Below are 20,915 nucleotides of genomic sequence, written 5' to 3' on the forward strand. Positions count from 1 at the left end.
ATGGACTCGACTCATAATAATTGTTCACACAAATACAAGTTAATAAGCACCTTAGATTTATTCTTCTCCCACTCCTGAAACCACCGCATTTAATTTATATATACATAGTATATAAATGGCGATACAACATTCTTTACATATATTAACATAAGTTTAGGTTTCACTACTGTGTGAAAGTTTGTTAAAACATACTCATCATTTACTCAAAATAGATCTTTATTATTACATGAAAATGTAAAAAGCTGTGTCACATGGACAGCAAGCCTTCAAAATGAATATGGGAAGTAAATGGTTTTGCCCTGGTTAAAACAGCCTCAATCTTTAAAATAACAAAATAGAATCCTGGGGGGAGGGTCAAATGATATGAAGGATTTATTAAATAATACGTCTGAAGCAACCCCAGAATCACGGAAGGGTTAAAGGCGGTATCAAGCACAGATTAGAGGAACAGAATAGATTTAGTAATTTTACCCTAAATAAAAGGCGCTTATGGGCAACAGCTCTGCCACAGGTACACATGGGCAGATGTTTCCATATCCGGCCATTCCCAGATTTTACTGGCAAGCCCTTTTCCACAGGTTCTCTGCCAGTGAGGTTTCCCCAGCAACAGCAGTATGACATCACTGCTTTCAGATGGATAATCAGAACTCTTCACATTTGGGTCAGAACAGACCTGGAGGTCTGGCCCAAACTGCAGAACCAGGTACCCTGGGCGCTGGAGCAGACCCAAAGCCTCTGGTCCCAAGGGCTCTGTGCCTGGAAGGAAGGTGTAGTTCTGGGGAAGGAAGAGAGGCCTCCTCGACCTGCTGTCTGGAGTGCAAAAAAAAAAAAAAAAAAAAAAGGCCATTGACATTGCATTATTAAAAAATGCCCTTTTGTGTGAAAGCTAAAAGGCATGGTTGTGTTGCCTGAAGCCTGCAGAACCTCCACATGAACCCAAAGCCATTCTGTACAGAAACAACGGATTCACCCAGTATACTCCTCACTATCCCTTTGATGCCTGTGACAACAGGCCAGAAGGCTGCGTGATGTTATCAATACTGAACCAGGGCTGCCTGGGCAGTGACTTGCCCACTGAGGCACAGGACTGAGTGGAAGAGCCAAGTCACTCTCCAGACCTTCTGACCAACTGACCAGGACACTCCTCGCCTCCCTCATCTCTCAAGGGCACATAGTCTCTTCCTCTATCGCTATTAGCACTCCTGTGCTTAGTGGAGCTGCCCTGCACCCGTGTGGGATTCTGTACCAGAACATTTGGAAGGTAACATCTGAGCAGGGGCTTGACACCATATCAGGTATCCATGAAAACTCCCATCCTGCCGGCTCTCACCTGCGCCACACTGCAAGCAGCAGGCTCCAGGGCCACGCCCCCCACAATGAAGAACAGAAAATGGCAACCAGGACAAAAGTGCAGCATGTGGTCCCCACGTGCCATGGGGCAGCTGTATTGTCTCCAGCAGACAGACAGCGCCCAGCGCTGCTCCCCGCCTATCACCTGCTTCCTGCGCCCTAAACAGCTAGCCTTGCTAGCTGCTGTCTTTGACTCTGAGATGTGCCGACCACAAAAGTGCTAATCCAAGACACGATTCCCAGATATACACAGGTGCTCCTTGGGGTGCTCAGGAGATGGGGTGGGCCCCAGAGCAATCTGCTCCCACTTGGAGTTCCTACGCCCACCCTACTGATGACACTTAAAGGTGGCTTTCCAGCCCCTCCAGAGACTCTAATTGTAGCTTCTGTTCCCAGGATTGGGGTGTGTGTGGCAGAGGTGGAAAGAGGCAGGGGAGACCTGGAGAATGGGGGCACCTAGGAAAAGAAAAGGGAGCTCAAGGTGAGGAGGACAAAGATGATGATTCAATGTCTTCATCCCAGCACTCCTGACACCCATCTCCCACCCCTTAAAATGCCAGGCCTTGATTCTTGATGCCTGTCCACAGAGTTTGCAGATGACAGGGGTCCAGTAAAAGCTGAAGGGCGGGCACGTTCCGCCCACTGCAGACAGTGGGGTCTCTAAGTCCCCAGGGGGTATACAACCTGCAATGTGTCCTTGACAGTCTCTACTCAGGAAACAGTCTTGCCACAGTCGGGCTACCCTGGGGAAAAGAAAGCCAGAGTCTATGGCTTCATCGGCACACCTGGGGAGGGGGACCCTCTGGACTTTGGTGGCTTGATCGGAAAACTGTCCCAGACCACTGAGCCACATTCCTGCCGGAAACAGTAGGTGGGACATAACACATTCTGATGGCCAAGAGCTAGCAGCATCCGATCCCGGAAGGCACTTTTGAGGTTTTGTTTTCAGCAGTATTTCATCTATTCCCAGAGAGAGCCCTGTGAGGTCGGTTGGGCAGGTGGTATTTAACTACTGGGAAAACAAAGGTGCTAGCACGGCAGGGAGTCCCTGGTGGAGTGAGGCCTGTGCTGTGGAGCCATTTTCTGGCATCAAGGATGACACAGGGGCCTAGAGGCCCGAATCAAGCCTACCCTAAACCAGGTAATTCCCTTGGACAAAGTATCTAGGATTTCTTTCCTATCATGAGTCACTTGCTCCAGTGAGCTGAGGCTTCTTTTGGTTAGAGTTTATGTAGTCATTATTTTGTACTGTTTATCTAGTGTGTCTTTTCCCTTTAGTTTTCAAATGTAAATCTCAAATCCCATGTAGCTATTGAAAAAGCACATCCAACAGAGTATGGATAACAGGTCCACTAGAGCCTCGTGTACCGGAAGCATTCCTAGGAGGAGCTCCTGCTCCAGTATCAATCTTTACTCTTCACTGAATATGGATCGCAGGCTCAGCCCACCCCCCACCCCCCCAGAGCACCTGGAATATGGGGCACATGGCAACACCACCCCCATGGGCTGGAGAAGAAATTTTTAAGCTTTTCTTACCAAGTCTTAAAGCCCTCTTTTTTGTGCTTCTAACCTAAAAGGATTTGTCTCTGCTCCTTGACTTCCCATTCTACTTTACCATCTCTTCAAAATTATCTCCCAGAAAGTCTGAGAATTCACCTGCCAGACATGCAGAAAACTACGGAGTTATAAAATCAATGGAGAGACAACTTTGAAGTTTCTGAGGATGTTGCCAAAGTAACTTTCATGTCCAGATACTTGCTTAAAAATAGAACATTTCTATTATAAGAAAATAAAATTACTATGGCAACATTTTTCCCAACACAGTTACCAGTCACGTAAACTTTTTTTCAAGCGATACCAAGGTTGCTCGCTAACAATACACCACCAATTAACAAAAACCAAGTGCAAGTGAACTTAAAAGGATATTTTTACTTTCCCTATCAACTCAATAACTGCTGCAAAGGCTTTCAACCTTTAAAAGCTATCAAAATAGAGTCTTTAAAAATTTATCAAAACCACATATTTCATCCCAAAGCATCCCATGCAGTTGTGGTTGAATTCTTTAGATTCCAGACTTCTACCAAGAACAATCTAAAGGGCAAACTCCTGAAATGGCCTCCAGAATGGTACTGGACAACCCAGGCTGAAATTTCTGGAGATGGAAGAGACCTTGTTCAGAACCACATTTTGGAAAACGATGACTAATCAGTATTTTGACAATGAGAGTGAGAAAAGAAATTTTGAGAGTACAGGATCAATGATATGTTTTATAAGGACTTTAAAAAGTTAACACCCACTTAACGCTTGCTCATTAAAAAAAAATGAGGCCCTTGATCTAATGAAGATGAGTGGGAGACCCTCTGGGGACAGATACACAGGATCGAGGATATGTTATCATTAAAGTGACAGGCAATCGGCGGCTACATGTGGGGCTGACGACAGCGCCTCTCCCACCGGGGTGTGTTAAGTGCCGCTTGTGAATCCTGTGTTTCACCGACTCCAGTTTGTAGCCACCTATAAGGAATCCTAAAGTTCTCATTTCTGCTCATGCTTATAAGCCTATGATCACTAGTATTGGCTACTCAATTAAATTTTAAAATATTCAAATATACCCTTCAAATAAATACAGAACATGTATGTACCTATACAGTTCTACCACCATAAAAGGTTATGTACAAATTAAGTAAGCTCAGCTTTCTTAACCATTGTCTGATCTTAACTATGTCCTTCCCTAAATGAAAATAAGTTCAATTTATATTCAAAATATATTAAAGTATTTTAAAGGTATTACATAGGACCCAAATTATCAAAAAATGTAAACAAAATTTATCTGGCTTATATTTATGAAATCATAGCTTGAAGTTTTAAATTCACCCTGTACTCATCCTCTTGGAAAAAAAAAAAAAAAAACTTACCAAGTCACATTTAGAGTGAAAAGTTGATATGGATTTTAAAGTGGTCCTTGGAGACAACTGCCAATTACTATAACTAGTGTTACTAAATCTAGTGGTTTATTGCCTCATTCAATTTAAAAGACCAAAATAATTCCATTCTGATCTTCCATAATGCTGCTTCTGATTAAGCCCTCAGATTCCACCATCCTCAGTAAACGTGCTGACCAGGAGCTTCTGCAGCCACACTCAGCACACAACAGGGACTGGGTATCAAGCCAACCCAATGCCTTCACCTGCACCTCTTAGAAACCCCCAATTCTCAGCTTATTAGTCCAGTTTGGTAGAAGGAACTTCAAGGGTGGAAGCTTGAGGTGAAGTTGAGAAGCAAAAAGGGAATCACAGATGACCCTCAAAGGAAATCAAAGGATCCACTCATCTCATGATGTTGTCCTCACACTCCACAGTCAGATGGCTTTTCCTGGAGCTGCCTTGTCAGGATCTGATAGGAAGACAGAAAAGCCACTCCTATGTGGAAAAGGATTTGCCAGAGGTTCCTTAGTCCGTGCAGGTACATGTTGCCCAGGCAAATAAAAAGCAGCATCAGCACCACCTTCGTAGTCCTGGCAGGACTGTAGAACAGGTACAAATAACACTGAAATGATACATGAGAGGAATCCCAATCAGAGGTAATAACATCAAATGCAAGTTCACGTCTCACACCTGCCATACACTGTGTCATTTCACACACATTAGCTTTTTAAATTGAGTTAACTGTAATGAACCTTGGACTCTGTGGATAATCACTGGATAAAAGTGGGGCTTTGGATGAAAGAAGTGACACAAGAAAAGTGTGCACAAGAAAAGAGAGCACAGCACTCTTGAAAGAAGTGTAAGAAATACAGACAAAAATGCCCAGGCCATGGGCTGCAAAGAAAGAAAGGATGCAGGTGAAAGGCAGATAGTGAGGTCCGGATACCCTAAGGAGACGGACTGACCTACACATGAATTTTTCCTTTTTAGGAAACCATGGCAGGCAAGAAAGCCAGGGAGAGAAGCCATGCTTTCACTACTGTTCTGCTGTCAAAGGTCCCACTGCCTCAAACAGGGCTCTGCCTTTCTGAGATCAAAGTCCTTTCCCTGCAAAATGAGAGGAGTGGGCAGGATGAGCCTGAAGTTCTTTGACTAAGGACTGGTATTGTCTAAGACTTGAGCCAAGGACTTGGTGGAACAAAACTACAATCTAAAAACTTGCTGATGGTTCCAACAGAAGAAAAAAATAAGGCAATGGGTTTAACTGATTCACCAAAATATTAATATTTCACCCACCTGGAAAATGCAGGCTACAAAAGGAATAAAAAAAGCTAGAATATTTCCAATTTCCTCATGGGCCATCTACAAGACAAAGAATGTAAGAAAAGAAATATTTAGATGAAAGGAAATATTATGGCAGAGTACTCCTTACTCATTCTGCTCTGGTTGAACCTAAAAATCCCTGGCTGGGTGAGACCCAATCAGATCAGAGGTTGACCTGCAACCATCTTCAATGTCTTGGATACTCCATGCACCCTCCTGTCCCCAGCCATCTATGCTAAGCCCCCAACCTGAAATGTCCCCCAACCCCACCACCTCCCAAAATCATCTGTCATTACCAAGCTTTCTCTAATTCCCGCCCCCATAGTGATGTCACCATATACAGCTTGTGGTCTTAACCATCTTGCTGGCCAGGCACCTGTTCTTGTATGTGCAGACACTTGGAAGTATCTTCAGATGAGTAGTTACAAACAGTAAGAAGAAACTACAGCACACATTATTGGTCAGCATGTGGAACAGGTGATTACTGCCCTACAGCACAGGCCTGCTGCCATTCTCCTAACAGGCCAATCTATGTTAGTCTCCTGAGATTCAGCATCAGCAGGCCTAAGACTTTTATTACCATACACAAGTGGCAGCATTATAGCTCCATTTTTTAAAGCAGTATCTTTTTATGCTCATATTGGCTCTACCCTTTTAAAAAAGGTTTTGAAGAACTTCAAAAAGATATTTAAAAAGCATTGTTAATGGAAAATTGCTTTGAAATGAGTGGGCTAGCCAATCAACTTCCTAGTGTGCAATTCTTTGGCCAATAAATAGGGAAGGTGATATCTGGATTATATAAATCAGACTATAAGACAACTTTTCCTAGGGAATAAAGGAGCCTGATTGTTAAAGTCTGAGAATCAAACCTTTGCCCTGGGGAAAAGATCCAGCCCCTGGAGTGACTCCTGTGACCCCCAAGGTCACAGGGTGGTCTGAAGCTCCCCCATAGCAGGCTGTCTGCTTCTCAGTATCCCAGCAGGTACCTTGACTTCTTAGGACAACAGATACAAAAGAGCAAGTTTCATGTATTTCCTCAACTTGCTATAAAGTATAAAATCAGAAATAAAATTTTGTGAATTTTTAAATTTTAAAACCTTAGGACATAACCACCTTAAAAACAAAATGTAGCTCCACCAGTTTCTCCCATCATGTGCCCTTCTATTTAAACTGTAAAGAACAGGTTACCTGTAAAGAATGTTCTGCGAGATGAATTCCCCGAATGAGATTCAGAGCAGCACACATAATGTTGAGAATAAGGGAGAGGATGCCCAAGGCTGTCACTGGTTCCATTCGGAAAGTAGGAGCTTCACAAAAAAAATAAGTGTCTAGTGAAAATAATTTCTATATGAAAGAAAAATAAACAAAGACATTAACTAGACCTCCACTAATGATAAGTTCATTATGTTAAACACACAATTACAAACATTAATTTTAAAAGCAGCTGTGGTTAGGCAGGAGAAAGGCAAGAAATGAAGGACAGAATGGGTCTGGGAATCTGAGGTGACTTTCTTTTTTTTTATTTATTTTTAAAGATTTTATTTATTTATTTATTTATTTATTTATTGATACAAGCACTGGGTACAGTCAGAAGCGCGGGAGGGTGAGAGCAGGGAGCCAGAGCCAGAGCAGGGAGCAGAGCAGGCAGAAGGACCGAAGTACACTGCTGAGGGGAGCAGTGGGCGGCAGGGGAGGTCTGTGCGCCATGTGGGACCCTCCTCCGGTGGCCGGGGAGCAGCCGGGGATCGAACCGGCGCTGCAGAGGCTGTGGGCAGCTTCGCAACCCAGCGCTCAACCGCTGCGCCACCGGGGAGGCCCTGAGGTGACTTTCTATCAGAGCAAGCACAGGTTTTTCAAGTGCTCGATTTTCTTTCGATTTAAAGCAGTGCTTCTCAAGCCGGGGCGAAATGGCCCCTCAGTAGACATTTGGCAATGTCGAGGGACAATTTGGGTTTTCTCATAACTGGAGACATCTAGCAGGTGCTAAACATCTAACAATGCACAAGACAGCCTTACAACAAGGAATTTTCCAGTACAAAATACTAATAAGACTTAGGCAGAACCTAATGATTTAAAGCAATTTATGGCTTTATTTATAAACTTGTTACCAAATTCTGAAAGCATTTCCATTGTATACCTCAGCTAGTAAAATGCTCTACTCTTTTCCTGACAAGAGAATATTCAGTGTCATGTATGCTTCCAGAATTCATAACAAATGCTTTTTTTTAAATTATAAAATAATTGGGAAGAGGAGAAAAACAGATAATTTTAACTACAAGCTATTTCTGAAACTCTAATTAGAACAAATGATCATTCTCTCTTTAAATATAACAGCTGAGAGCCTCCCCTGGTGGCCCAGGCAGTTGAGCGCCATGCTGTGAAGCTGTCCACAGCCTCTGCAGCACCAGTTCGATCCCGGCTGGCTGGGGAGGGTCCCACATGGTGCAGCAGACCTCTCCTGTCTCGCCTGCTGCTCCTCTCAGCAGTGTATTTCGTCAGTCTGCCTGTTCTGTTCCCCGCTCTGTCTCTGGTGAATCCTCTCACCCTCCCGTGCATCTGGCCTATATCCCTGTTCTTGTATGCATGAATAAATAAATCTTTAAAAGTATATCTATATAATGGCTGAAATTGATTCTGGTTCACACAATTAAATGGTGTTCTACCCATTCTCTTACTATGCTCTTTTTAAATCATCCTTTCTTGTCCTTATATTTCACACACACACACACGCACACACACACACACACCCACCCCTACGGCTACCCAACTGATGATTATTGTTAGTGTGTTAGAGGTTCCAGTGAGCAATTCAAAGTCCTGTTAAAACAGAACATACTACCTATAAAGATTCTAGCCTCAGGATAATAGAGTGAGTCAAACCACAGTAAAATGTCTTAGCAACATGGGCAAGTTGACACTTTCTGGATTTGTTCCTCTTGTCTAAGTGTTTAAGAAATCTTTTTTTTTTTTTTTTTTTAATAGAGGCATGTTTTTATTTATTTATTTATTGTTTGTTTGTTTGTTTATACATGCACTGGGTACAGTCAGAAGCGCAGGAGGGTGAGAGAATTCACCAGAGCCAGGGCGGGGAGCAGAGCAGGCAGAAGGACCGAAGTACACTGCTGAGGGGAGCAGCGGGCGGCAGGAGAGGTCTGCGCGCCATGTGGGACCCTCCTCCAGTGGCCGGGGAGCAGCCGGGGATTGAACCGGCGTCGCAGAGGCCGCGGGCAGCTTCGCAACCCAGCGCTCAACCGCTGCGCCACCGGGGAGGCCCTTGTCTAAGTGTTTAAAAAACAAAACACAGGTGACAAAGTTACCCCTATCTGCAGAGATGGCAAAGGAGAAGCTTGGTGTCAATAACACAGTCTCCCTTCTATAAAAGTTAAGTTCATTCCCAAAATAAATTACAACTTATTAATTGGCATGAGAGCCATTCCAGGAATTTTACTGGTTGGATCTGATTAAAATAAAACACAAAGTTATGCCAAAATGTAAATACTTTTAATACACCACTTTAAAATTGAAGCAATTAGTTTAATATAAAATAAAATAATTAGACTGTTATACTGTAAACAGCTCTATCTTTCAGAGAAGGACTCAGATCTTACACCATTACAGAATTCTTAAAATGTAAATATACACTAACTTGGTTTACTTACTCTCTTGCAAAAAAAAAAGTAGGTATGTGCCAATGAACTGACTGCGCAGACATCTGATATTTTATATGCCCTTTGAGCTCTGTAACTTAATATTTGGATACATGTTAATTTATTATGTAATGGAAAATGGTGATGTGGGGCCTCTCCCCTGGTGCAGCTGTTGAGCGCTGGGTTGCGAAGCTGCTCGCAGCCTCTGCAGTGCCGGTTCAATCCCCAGCTGATCCCCGGCCACCAGAGGAGGGTCCCGCATGGTGCGCAGACCTCTCCTGCTGCCCGCTGCTCCCCTCAGCAGTGTATTTCGTCAGTCTGCCTGCTCTGCTCCCCACTCTGGCTCTGGTGAATTCTCTCACCCTCCCGCGCTTCTGACTGTACCCAGTGCGGGAAGGGAAGGAAAGGGAAGGGGAGGGGAGGGAAGGGGAGGGGAGGGGAGGGGAGGGGAGGGAAGGGAATTGGTGATGTGTATTAGATCCAGTCAACCATATATTTTTACTGTCTGGAAATGTGTGGTTAAAGTTCTGTGGGAGAAATAATTTGTTATTGTTCACTAGCTTGTAAAAATCTAGTGCAAGGCTTTATACATCTAAAAAGTTAATGAAATACATTTATTATCATTGAAAGAAGTGAGTTTAATTATGTGTAACTGTAAGCTAGCAATGCAGGAACCCTGCTTCATAATGTACACTGAGAACTTACTACCAGAGGAAGCCGTGGAATGCCGGGGCACTGTGCTCCTGCCCACTAACCCCAATCTTCAGATAAGGACTCTATTCACAGGGGTAGAAGGACACCCCCAGGTCTCATGGAGTCAGAAAAGAAGAGCCCTGGCTCTGACCTCTGCCCACTCTCGTGCCCACAGCCTTCCCCCCTCCCTCCATCAAGGAGAGAATTGCAATGTTTCACTACGTGATATGATGAGATAAGGATTTGTTATCTGTAAAAAGAGAGGGAGAGAATATACACAAATGTCTATCATTCACTAAGTGACTTCTAGTAAAAGAGAACGAATCCCCTTACAACATTTAAATTTGTAGACCTCACCCTGGTTAAGAAAATAACCTGCCAAGTCACTCTTCTGAATTTCATCAGTTGCTTTCCCTCAGATCAATCCACTGTCATTAATATTCAAGTTTTTTATAACAACCACCTGGAAACAAGATCAGTTCATATTAGATACCCTTCTCACCCTGGACCTCAAAAAACAGCTTTCTATTGAAAAAAAAAAAAAAAGACAAAAAAAGCAATGCCCATTTGAAACACTAATATCACTCATCTTCAGCAGCATCAGAGAATAGCAGGTCACGTACCAGGCTCTAAGTGCATCCGCGTGTGACCATTCATCATCCCATTTGCCATGTTTGTGTCTGCCAGAGTGAGAACCACTGGAGGCTGGAACGCGAGCTCCTCCTGAATTTTTTCTAAACTGCTCCCCATCTGAGTAGAACTTGCATAGTTAAAATGCCACTTCACTTTCTGAATGATGCTATCTGCAAAGACAGAGCAACCCAAATTGAGCATTTTCATCAGAACGGAGTACATAAGACCTACATACAAAATGCAGTTCTAAGCAAGTTAATAAGTCAGCCAGATTCTGACAAGTGTCAAGCTATACATAAAGGTCAAATGATGACCACATGTCATTACTAGTCTTATCAATCTCTTCAAAGCAGAATAATTATATGACATAGTCTGTCTATAAAGAAGGCAATATTGCCTTCCAGAACCTCAATGACAAGGTAGTCAGAGGATAGGGGGCTTGAATCTTAGCTCAGCTGTTACTCACATTCAAGTACAAGTTCCACCATCCACCACCCCACCTCCATGCTCTGGAGGCCAGAGAGTTAAACCTTGAAGCTTTCCATGCCACTTCTGTAACTGTGAAATCTAATGGCACAAAGCTATTCTTCAGTGACACATTATAGCACTTTCAGTGGTTTTCCTAGAAGGTCAAAGCCAAACCTAAAGTATAAATTCTACACCTACATAACAGAGAATAAATATGAAAGAGGTTACAAACCAAATTCCAGAAAGGCATATGGCCGGACAGCTAGGCCAATGTGGGTGTTGTCATAGGAAGCTGTGAATTCCCACCACAAGGTCTCCAGAAAGCAGAAAGCCATGGCGGCTGGACACTGGTGGGAGCAGATAGCCATGCAGGCCACATGCCCTGAAGAAGAAAAGCTGCAACAAAAGAGCAACGTGTACGTTACCAGGGGAGAGACCCAAGTATTCCCAAGACACACCAGGCACAACCTTGCCTTAATTCTGGACTCAGTAATCACATCTGTGTCATCTCTTCAGCCAGACCTGCCTGGAACTGCCTTTCTTCTACTGCCTCTATAAGGTATAGCATTATTTGCCACGCAGTGCATGATCACTCTTATTTATCCAAGCATAAGGGATGCGTGTCCCACTAGAGGAATTAACCTCAGACTATACTGCATCTATTGAGAAAATGTTATTCTTTAACCTATATCAATAGAGCTTCTAATATTAAATCATTCTGATATACCGAAATAAACCCTCCTTGATTGTGAATTTGTGCCTACTCATACACATACAACTGCTAGGCTTAGTTTCCTAATGTTTTATTTAGGACTCTGGTATCTATGAAAAGTAAAACTGGCCTATAATTTTCCTTTATTATACATCTTCACATGGTTGTGCTAGTAAGTATTATCTGGTCTAATAAAATCAATGCAGGGCTTTTCTTCTCTGGCTTCTTTTTCAGCTGTCATGATAGCATTTCAAGTTCTGAGGCCTCTCGTTCTGTCTGTGGTGTCTACTGACTCCCCTCATTGTGGAATAGCTCTTTTTTTTCTTTTTTTAAAGATTTATTTATTCATTTACACAAGAACTGGGATATAGGCCAGATGCATGGGAGGGTGAGAGGATTCACCAGAGACAGAGCGGGGAACAGAACAGGCAGACTGACGAAATACACTGCTGAGGGGAGCAGCGGGCGGCAGGAGAGGTCTGCCGCGCCATATGGGACCCTCATCGGCCAGCCGGGATCGAACTGGTGCTGCCGAGGCTGCGGACAGCTTCACAGTGCGGCACTCAACTGCCTGCGCCACCAGGGGAAGCCCATGGAATATCTCTTTTAGTGTTTTGTCATTTTTAGCTGAGAGCTCATCGCTATGAAGGCTTCTTTTTTTCCCCATAAGAATCTCTTAATGCCTGAGTTGTGGTGCATTTCCAGGGTGGTTCTGTGCTTCCTCTGGCCGGCTACTCTGGGAGTGTCATCAGTTTGGAACCAATACTGATATTTGAACCTTGGCTGAGTGATTCACAGACCCTGAGGAGTATAAACTCAAAGTCCAACCTTGCATGAGACACAGGGGCAAGGATTCCATTTCTTAGGTGAGAGTTATTTCTCCTTCCCACCCAAAGTCACGCAGATATGAGTAAGGCCTGCACTGGTGGACAGGCCATTTCTCACCTACCATCATCTCACAAGGGTTGTAGCCTGACAAAAATCCCTCCTTGATCCATGGGTCTGGCTCCAACACCTCGCCAAGGCCTCTCCCTTCATGGGTGCCAAAGCTCAAGCCCAGCGCTCACTGTGACTGATCACTCAGGAGCCTCAGTGTCAGCTCACACACTCACCTCCATGATACTCTGTTTCTCCTTCATTTGGGGGGATTTCTTGGGAAATCCCAAAGATTTCTCATTTGGGGGGATTTCTTTCAGGTTCCTCTATCTATTTAAAATAAACTTTACGTATTCATATTTCTGAGTTTTCTTCCTCAGAGAGGGAGTATGGTCCTTCCTACACCTTAATTGCAAAATTCTAACCTCCAGAGCTGTGCAAACAAATTTCTGTTGTCTAAGCAGTTTGTGACTTGGTTATGGCAGCCTAGGAAAATAATTCAACTCCTCAACTACAAAATAAGCTGTGGTACTGCTCACCTGTAGATAAAAATGTTCCTCTGTGAAAATAATGCTAAATATTTAATTCAAAATACAAATGAGTAGGACATTTAATACTCCATTTTAAAAAAGGCTGAAGCAGCTAGGATTTCATGTGAGGTCATAGACTTTTTTTTTTTAAAGATTTATTTATGCATACAAGAGCTGGGGTACAGGCCAGAGATGCAAGGGGAGAAGGGGAGGGTGAGAGGATTCACCAGAGACAGTGGGGAACAGAACAGGCAGAATGACCGAAGTACATTGCTGAGGGGAGCAGCGGGCGAGACAGGAGAGGTCTGCTGCACCATGTGGGCTGCTCCCTGGCCAGCCGGGGATTGAACTCGTGCTGGAGAGGCTGCGGGTTGCTTCATAGTGCAGTGCTTAACCCCTTGCACCACCAGGGAGGCCCCAGACTTTTTTTCTTAACAAAGAAAAGGCTTCCTATTTGTAGCACAGCACCAAGTTCCCACAGACTGTGAGTTAATCACAGCATATTGAGGAAAGGGCCATCAAGGAAGGTGGGTACCAGGCACCCAGAAAAAGAAATCACAAAGGTGGGCAGAGGCAGCTTGGTTTCTGCCCCTCAGCACCCAGAGTCCACACCACAGGGTGACCGCTGCCCCGGCATGCCTCCGGTACCCCTTTTCTGGCCAGGCCCCTTCTTGCCTGACACCACCACTGAGCATTCAATCAGGCCTGGACTTTTCCCATGGTTTTTCTGGTTTGGTGACTGAATCCTCTTTAAAGGCCCTACATCGTGTTGGGTCACCTAAGAGTTTACTACTCAAGGGAGCAAAAGGGATTTGGTAAGTGAAGTGTAAATACTGGAAAAGAATGATATAAAGTCTATAACAAGTTCATTTCGATATTTTAAAAGCCAGCCTTGCCCCTGATATCTCCATAGAATGACTAGCTTCATGCTCTTAGCCCTAAAATAAGAAATGATAAAACACTTGAGGAGCAGACCTTGGGGCCGGCTGCCCGCAATCAAATCCTGCTCTAACACCTACCAGAGGTGGAATCTCAAGTGAGTCACCTAGCCTCTGTTTCTGCTGTAAACACATAGAACACTATTTTTTAAAAAAGATTTATTTATTTATGCATACAAGAGCTGGGGTACAGGCCAGAGATGTGGGGGGTGAGAGGATTCACCAGAGACAGAGTGGGGAACAGAACAGGCAGACTGACTGAAATACACTGCTGAGGGGAGCAGAGGGCGAGACAGGAGAGGTCTGCTGCGCCATGTGGTTTCTCCCTGGATGGCTGGAGATCGAACTCATGCTGCAGAGGCTGCAGATTGCTTCATAGTGCGGTGCTTAACCCCTTGTGCCACCAGGGAGGCCACACAGAACACTATTAATCCACCTCAGAAGCCACAGAACACTTGGGTCATGCCTGGCATAGATAGCATCAGCTATTATTACTGTGACTATTGGTCTCTCCTGATTCTTACTCCTCTGGAACATCTCCTTTGCTATCATATCCAGTTATGCATTTCTCTTGGTCTCATTAGATTTGAAGTTCCTCAAATCAAGAGACCATACTTGTGCTCATTTTCACTCTCCTACTCCTGTTTCATATTAATTTTTTTTAATTAAAAAAGCAAAAAACTGAAGGCAAGAATTATAAGTCAAGTTTTTTTTTTAATTTTCTCATTCATGCCCTTTTCCTTCCCCCACGTTGTAATCTATTATCTCCTCCCCTGTCACCTTTTTTCTACCCCTGCATCTAATACAGGGAAAACGACCAAACCAAAAGTGTGAAAACTGGTTGAATCTAGATGTCCAGTTCTCCTGGGCACTCCATTAAGAGAAAGGCAGGCGATGGGGCAGTAGTGCCTGGGGCACCCATGACTCTAATGTTGCAAATTATTGACAACCATTATCTGGGGCTTAGTTCGACTTTTAATGCACAATATGATCAGCACAATATTACCTCATGAGGTGGCTAAAGTAACGCACATTTTGCTGATGTTCTGGAGAAGTGAAAATGCTCGCTTACTGTATCCTGAAGTGAAGACCTTCTGCAGTGCCACGACCTGGATACTGGGCCAGTCGCGAGGCTAACATCTTGAGCTGTCTCCTGCATTCCAGAAAATCTTGAGCGTGATAAAAGTCAGTGGAAGCTGAGAGGGGTAGTCCATCCCTCACCCTTACCACACAGGCAAAAAGGATCATGGACATGGTCCGCAAGAGAAGTCATCAGGACACCTGAGGAAAGCAAGGTTCTCTTGTTACTGAGGTCAGATGATGGTGGCGGAGACCTGACCCCTCTCTTGAAATGTCCACTCCAGGTTGCTTCACTCTCATCCCCACCGTAATTGCAAATTTTGTATTTATTATTTCTGTGGCCTCTACTGTTATGTTACTCCCAATCTCCCTTCATTATTCCCCTAGTTGTCTCTACTCACTTGCAACCTTCCTTTTCCTTCTCTCTACTGAATCGCTCCCTTTTCAGAATGAACCAGACAAGGAAGAAAGGAACACAAAAGTAAGGAGGCAGGGCCTCCCCGGTGGCACAGGGGTTGAGCGCTGGGCTGTGAAGCTGCCTGCAGCCTCTGCAGCACCTGTTCAATCCCCGGCCACCAGGCGAGGGTCCCACATGGTGCGCAGACCTCTCCTGCCACCCGCTGCTCCCCTCAGCAGTGTACTTCGTCAGTCTGCCTGTTCTGCTCCCCGCTCTGGCTCTGGTGGATTCTTTCACCCTCCCGCACTTCTAACTGTACCCAGTGCTTGTATAAATGAATAAATAAATTTAAAAAAAAAAAAACAACCAAAAGTAAGGAGGCAGGATCCGATGGACTCAGGAACAACAGCAATAATAGTGGGTAGCAAGATACAAGTAGCAAGGTGACCCCAAAGGGATGGAGTGCCCGACACTGCAGCAGTGGGGATGGATGTAGCTGCTGAGCAGTTTAGTTGCCATATCCTCACCCGCAGGGAGGTGGAGGAGGGTGAAAGGATTCTGAGCACGTAACCTAACGTTGGTGGCAAACAGAGCAGAAGGGGAAGAGGAACTGTGAGAGTCAAATGTGTGCTCCTACAAATGAGAGCCAGTCTCCACAATGATGACTGAGCTCCTACAGATGGCTAAAGAAGTCATTTAGCAAATTATAGTAAGCTCCTAAATATTTGGCTTGGATATGTGAGCACTATTAAGAAACAAAAAGAAACAGATCTGAAACCTCATGGTAAATGAGAAAAAGATGCTTCTCAGGATAGAAAACAGCCCTGGCCCAGCTCTGCTGGCAATCTGACTGGGTTTAACCTCCATACATTAACTCTGCAGGTGCCTGTGCAGGACAGGACCCGCCTGTGATTGCCCAATTAGGGGGCCATTACAGCTGAATTACAGCTTAGTGAAGGGGCCATTACAGCCACAGTGGGTCTCCCCATGTGCCCAAACAACCTATTTCACACATCCTGTTTGTAAGGCCTCCTACTTCACGGGATGTTGACAGGTATGTACAGAGGTGGGCTTTTCCAAAGAAGTCTGCCTGTAACCTTATTTGGCATCTCAATTCCCGTGAGCAGTAGGAAAGGGGAGCCCCCATGAGGCACAGTACTTCCTTCACCTCCATCTGTGCCTCAGTGTATTCTTCACCTATGTCTGCCACAACTCGGCTTCCCCATATCCAACCCCACAAGGACTGTCTCAAATCTACTCTTTCCATGAAACCACTGCAGAATGCGTCTCCACAAGGGTGGGGGGGTGGGACTGCAACACAGCGAGTGGACACCATTTTCCCACCCCCACTACACGGAGCTAAGACCCCAGTGGGCCATGAACCAAACTTTCTGAGCAGGGGGAGCTACTGGGTACTGGGGGCAGAGCTAAGCAGCCAGGTGAAGCTATGCAACACAAAAGACTTGCTTTTTCAGCTCTGACTTCCACCCAGAGATTTAGGGAAGAGACATGGAAGGAGGCACTTGAGACACATGGGTGAGACACAGGGGAAGGCTGTGATTGAGACAGCCCCCCTAGGTTGAGATAATGGCAGCCATTATTTTGATATTGCATTGTCTTTTGCTCTTTTTGTCCCAAACCTGCTCTAGCTCTTTCTGGTTGTTCCCCACCAGAAGGTGCCTTATTTTTATGGCAAGCTTTTGGACCTCAGCAGTCCCATTTTAGGTCAATCCTGTTTGGTTGGGCATTTGCCCATAAGAAATGGGTAATTTGGGATGTTTTATTAGGAAACATTTTTAGGACTATCCTTTCTTCTCCTCTTGCTCTATGCACACTGATTCTATTAAAGATCCATCACACTAAGCGTCTGTTTCCTCTATCTTTACGAGGCAGATGGCAGAATCCCTTTTAAAGCATGCACCCCTTAATAGTTTGGGATCCCTGAGTACCTCTTGGTCATGTGCTAACAAAACCCTCCCAGATTTGCCAAGCTGGAAACACTTCTTCCTCCTCTAAATTCCCAGAAAGTCTCTTTGTTTTCTATTTTGCTGATTGATCACTTTCACTAAGTGCAATTTCTAAGAATAAAGATCATATCTGAAATGGATGAATAAATAATAATTACTATTTTAATCACACAGAAAATGCAGTGGTATAAAAACACAGAGAAGGGAAAAAGAAAAATGAGTCTACCAACCAACAGTCCCTACACAGTCTGTTTGTCCCACCCATCTCCCCACACTTTTCATTGAGGAGCAAAAATGTGAAAAGTCCCAAGAAAAAAACTTCCACAAACAAAACTGCTAAATTGGGACCTCCCTGGTGGCCTAGGGGTTAAGTTTCAGCGCTATTATTGCTATGCCCTGAGTTCAATCCCAGCCAGGGAGCTGACCCACATGGCGCAGCAGACCTCTCCTGTCTAGCCCACTGCTCTCCTTAGCAGTGTATTTCAGTGGACCCGGCTGTTCTGCTCCTCACTCTGTCTCTGGTGAATCCTCTTGCCCCCACATGTCTGGCTACACCCGAGTTCTATGCAAAAATAATTTAACATATACAGACACTCAGACCAAAAAAAAAAGACGACTCAATGAGATATTAAGAGAGTCAGAGATGGGACAAAACCCCAAGGTGAAAAAGGAAAGGTAGTTTTTAGGGAGCTTAATAAATTTTATGCTCTTCTAGGGGAAAGTAGTAGGCACTTATTCCAACTGTGAACCCCCAAATATCTTCTCTATGGCAGTCTTTACAGAGGACCTGCCAAAGTGCCAGGTATTGTGTTAAATCATTAGAAAGGAAAACAGCAACCTTTCCAAGTGATAGTAAACTTAAGGACCAGTTCTACCACTTTTTAAGGGACCCAGAAGTCCCTCCAGGCTCTCTACTTCAACTATTTTATCCTCTGGTGATCAAACCTGCTTCTAAAACAATAGCATTGAAAATAAATAAAAACTCTGTTTTCCAGCCCTATCAAGTTACACAACTGTAACCTAGTAAAATCCACATCCATTTAAAAAAATATTTATGATGCTTAAATGAAGGTGGCATTCGCATTAACTGCCTCCTGTGTTCGTGTACATGTGAGTGTGTGAATGTATGGTATGGCAGCTGCCCAAGGACTGAAGGATTGTACATGCTACTGTGGCTGTGTCTAAATGATGACAAAAGCTTTAACAAATTTTTTTTTGTGGAAATGCACTTTGTATTACAAAGATGAAAAAAATTAATACAAATAGGGATTCACCTTTGTGTGCTCCACAGTGCTTTGTATATGATAGGGATGTGATGTTTATAAATTTAGATTATGCGCTATTATGAGACAGCCAAATAAGAGATCTGGCTACTGCCTTAAAAGAATGAACTGGGGACTTCTTCCAGAAAGACAGACTTGAAGTACCTTTTCCTCTTCCCACTAAATAGAACTAAAAACCTGCATATTGTATAGAAAGCAAACATAAGACAATTCTCACAGGTGGAGAGAAGGAGATGGGCCAGGGACCTTGGGGCCTAAGGAATGCTTTCACTCAGTTTTCTTTTTGCCTTGTATATCCCATTCTTGGTGCTGGATAAGCTGACAACCCAGAAACACCAACAGGCATGAACACACACTAAAGTCCAACAACAACTTGATCCACCCCAAAAAATCAAGAAAGGTACATTCTAGCAAACCATAAAGTTTTCAGACAAAAATGCTCTACTCCAGCCAAATACCACAGAAAAAAATCTCCATCAGCCTTGCCTGGTGGGAATGAGTTGCCCCCCAGCTCACCCATCCTGCTAGGGTAGAGTGACAGACGACCAAGTAGCGAGCCACGGGCAGCAAGGAGCCAACGGCAGCAAGGAGCCAACCACTCCCACCGTGCCCCTGGGAGACAGGAGGCCCATCTCTGCAGCTATAATGAGCAGTCCTTTCCCTACAGGGCGCCCAAATAGCCTGAGTTGAAACCTGGATTTTTACTCTTCCCTGGCAGTAATCAGATAGTATCCCCACTTCCCCTGGGAGAGAAGAGTCAACAAAGGCCAACTGAACCTGAGGATCTAAGTAAGATCCAGAGACTCATAACGTAACACCCAATGTCCAGGTTTCAATCAGAAATCACTGATCATACAAAGAAACAGGAAATCTAATTTAAACAAGCAAAGACTATCATCTGGTGCCAACACAAGATGACAGAGATGTCAGAATTATATGATAGACTTTAGAGCAGTCATCATAATGCTTCAACAAGTAAACTCACACAATGATATCAATTAATACAGAAAGGGCATTTGACAGAATTCAACACCCATTCATGATAAAATCTCAGCAAAACAGGAACAGAGTGGAACCTCCTCAACTTGATAAAAGACATCTACAAAAAGCCTGCAAGGAACATTACACTTAATGGTGGAAGACTGGATGTTTTCACTTTAAAATTAGGAACAAGGATGTCTGCTTTTGCACTACTCTTCAACACAGTACTGAACTTTGTACCCAGTGCAATAAGGCAAGAAATAGGCAAGAAGGAATATAGATAGGAAAGGAAAGAAAACAAAATCTATGTGTAGATGACCTAACTGTCTAGAGGGAAAATCCTAAGGGAAAAAAACAAAACAAACCTCCTAGAACTAAGGAGTTCAATAAGTCTGTAGGATATAAGATCAGCATACAAAAATCAATTGTATTTCTATACACTAGCAATGAACACAGAATATTTCAAATAAAATACCACTTACAATCACTCCAAAACATTACCTCAACAAAGCTGTAATTTTTTAAAATAAAATACTTAGGTTATACATATAACCAATATGTGCAGAGCTTGTATGCTGAAAACTACAAACACTGCTGAAAGAAATCACAGCATTCCTAAATACATGAGGATATACCACATTCATGAATTAGAACACTCAGCATAGTAATGATGCCAATTTCCCCCCAAATTGATAGGCAAGTTTAATGCAATTCTTGTTAAAATATCAAGATAGTTTGTAGATGCGGTTAAGATTATTCTAAAACTTATATGGAAAGGCAAAGAAACTAAAATAGCTAAGGTAATTTTTAAAAAGAGTAAAGATGGAGAGAAGCTTAGTCCCAGTCCTTGCAGATTTGTTCTCCTTTCCTGCAACTAATGGGGAAAACTAGGTAGAGGGTATATAAGACCTCTCTGTATTATCTTTATAGCCAAGTTCCTGTGACAATAATTAGCTTAAAATAAAAGCTGGAAAAAAAGTAATAACTTAAGGTCCTTGTATCCCTTACTTAAATTATATAGCATTTTATGTTTAAATGGCATTTCTAATCTCTCTACTCTAGAACAATCTTTTCTGCTAATCAACTGTAATTCTGATGGTTTATGCATAAATG

At 43.6% G+C, this 20,915-nt stretch overlaps 1 protein-coding gene across 2 annotated transcripts in view; it reads right to left on the reverse strand.

Moving 5' to 3' along the window:
- Positions 1–20,915, reverse strand: part of SEC22C (SEC22 homolog C, vesicle trafficking protein) — a 23,962-nt gene continuing 3,047 nt past the window's right edge. For both annotated transcript variants that reach the window (XM_037526865.2, XM_037526860.2), the window contains exons 2-7: positions 15,167–15,375; positions 11,271–11,434; positions 10,561–10,740; positions 6,786–6,904; positions 5,571–5,636; positions 1–4,896 (exon numbers count right to left, since the gene is read on the reverse strand). In XM_037526865.2, the coding sequence (XP_037382762.1) occupies positions 4,696–4,896; positions 5,571–5,636; positions 6,786–6,904; positions 10,561–10,740; positions 11,271–11,434; positions 15,167–15,348 (912 nt within the window). In that variant the 5' untranslated portion in view covers positions 15,349–15,375 and the 3' untranslated portion in view covers positions 1–4,695. The remainder of the gene's footprint in view (positions 4,897–5,570; positions 5,637–6,785; positions 6,905–10,560; positions 10,741–11,270; positions 11,435–15,166; positions 15,376–20,915) is intronic.

Source organism: Talpa occidentalis, unplaced genomic scaffold, assembly GCF_014898055.3.
Source record: "Talpa occidentalis isolate TD23 unplaced genomic scaffold, MPIMG_talOcc4v2.1 talOcc4.10, whole genome shotgun sequence".
Classification (NCBI taxonomy): Eukaryota; Metazoa; Chordata; class Mammalia; order Eulipotyphla; family Talpidae; genus Talpa; species Talpa occidentalis.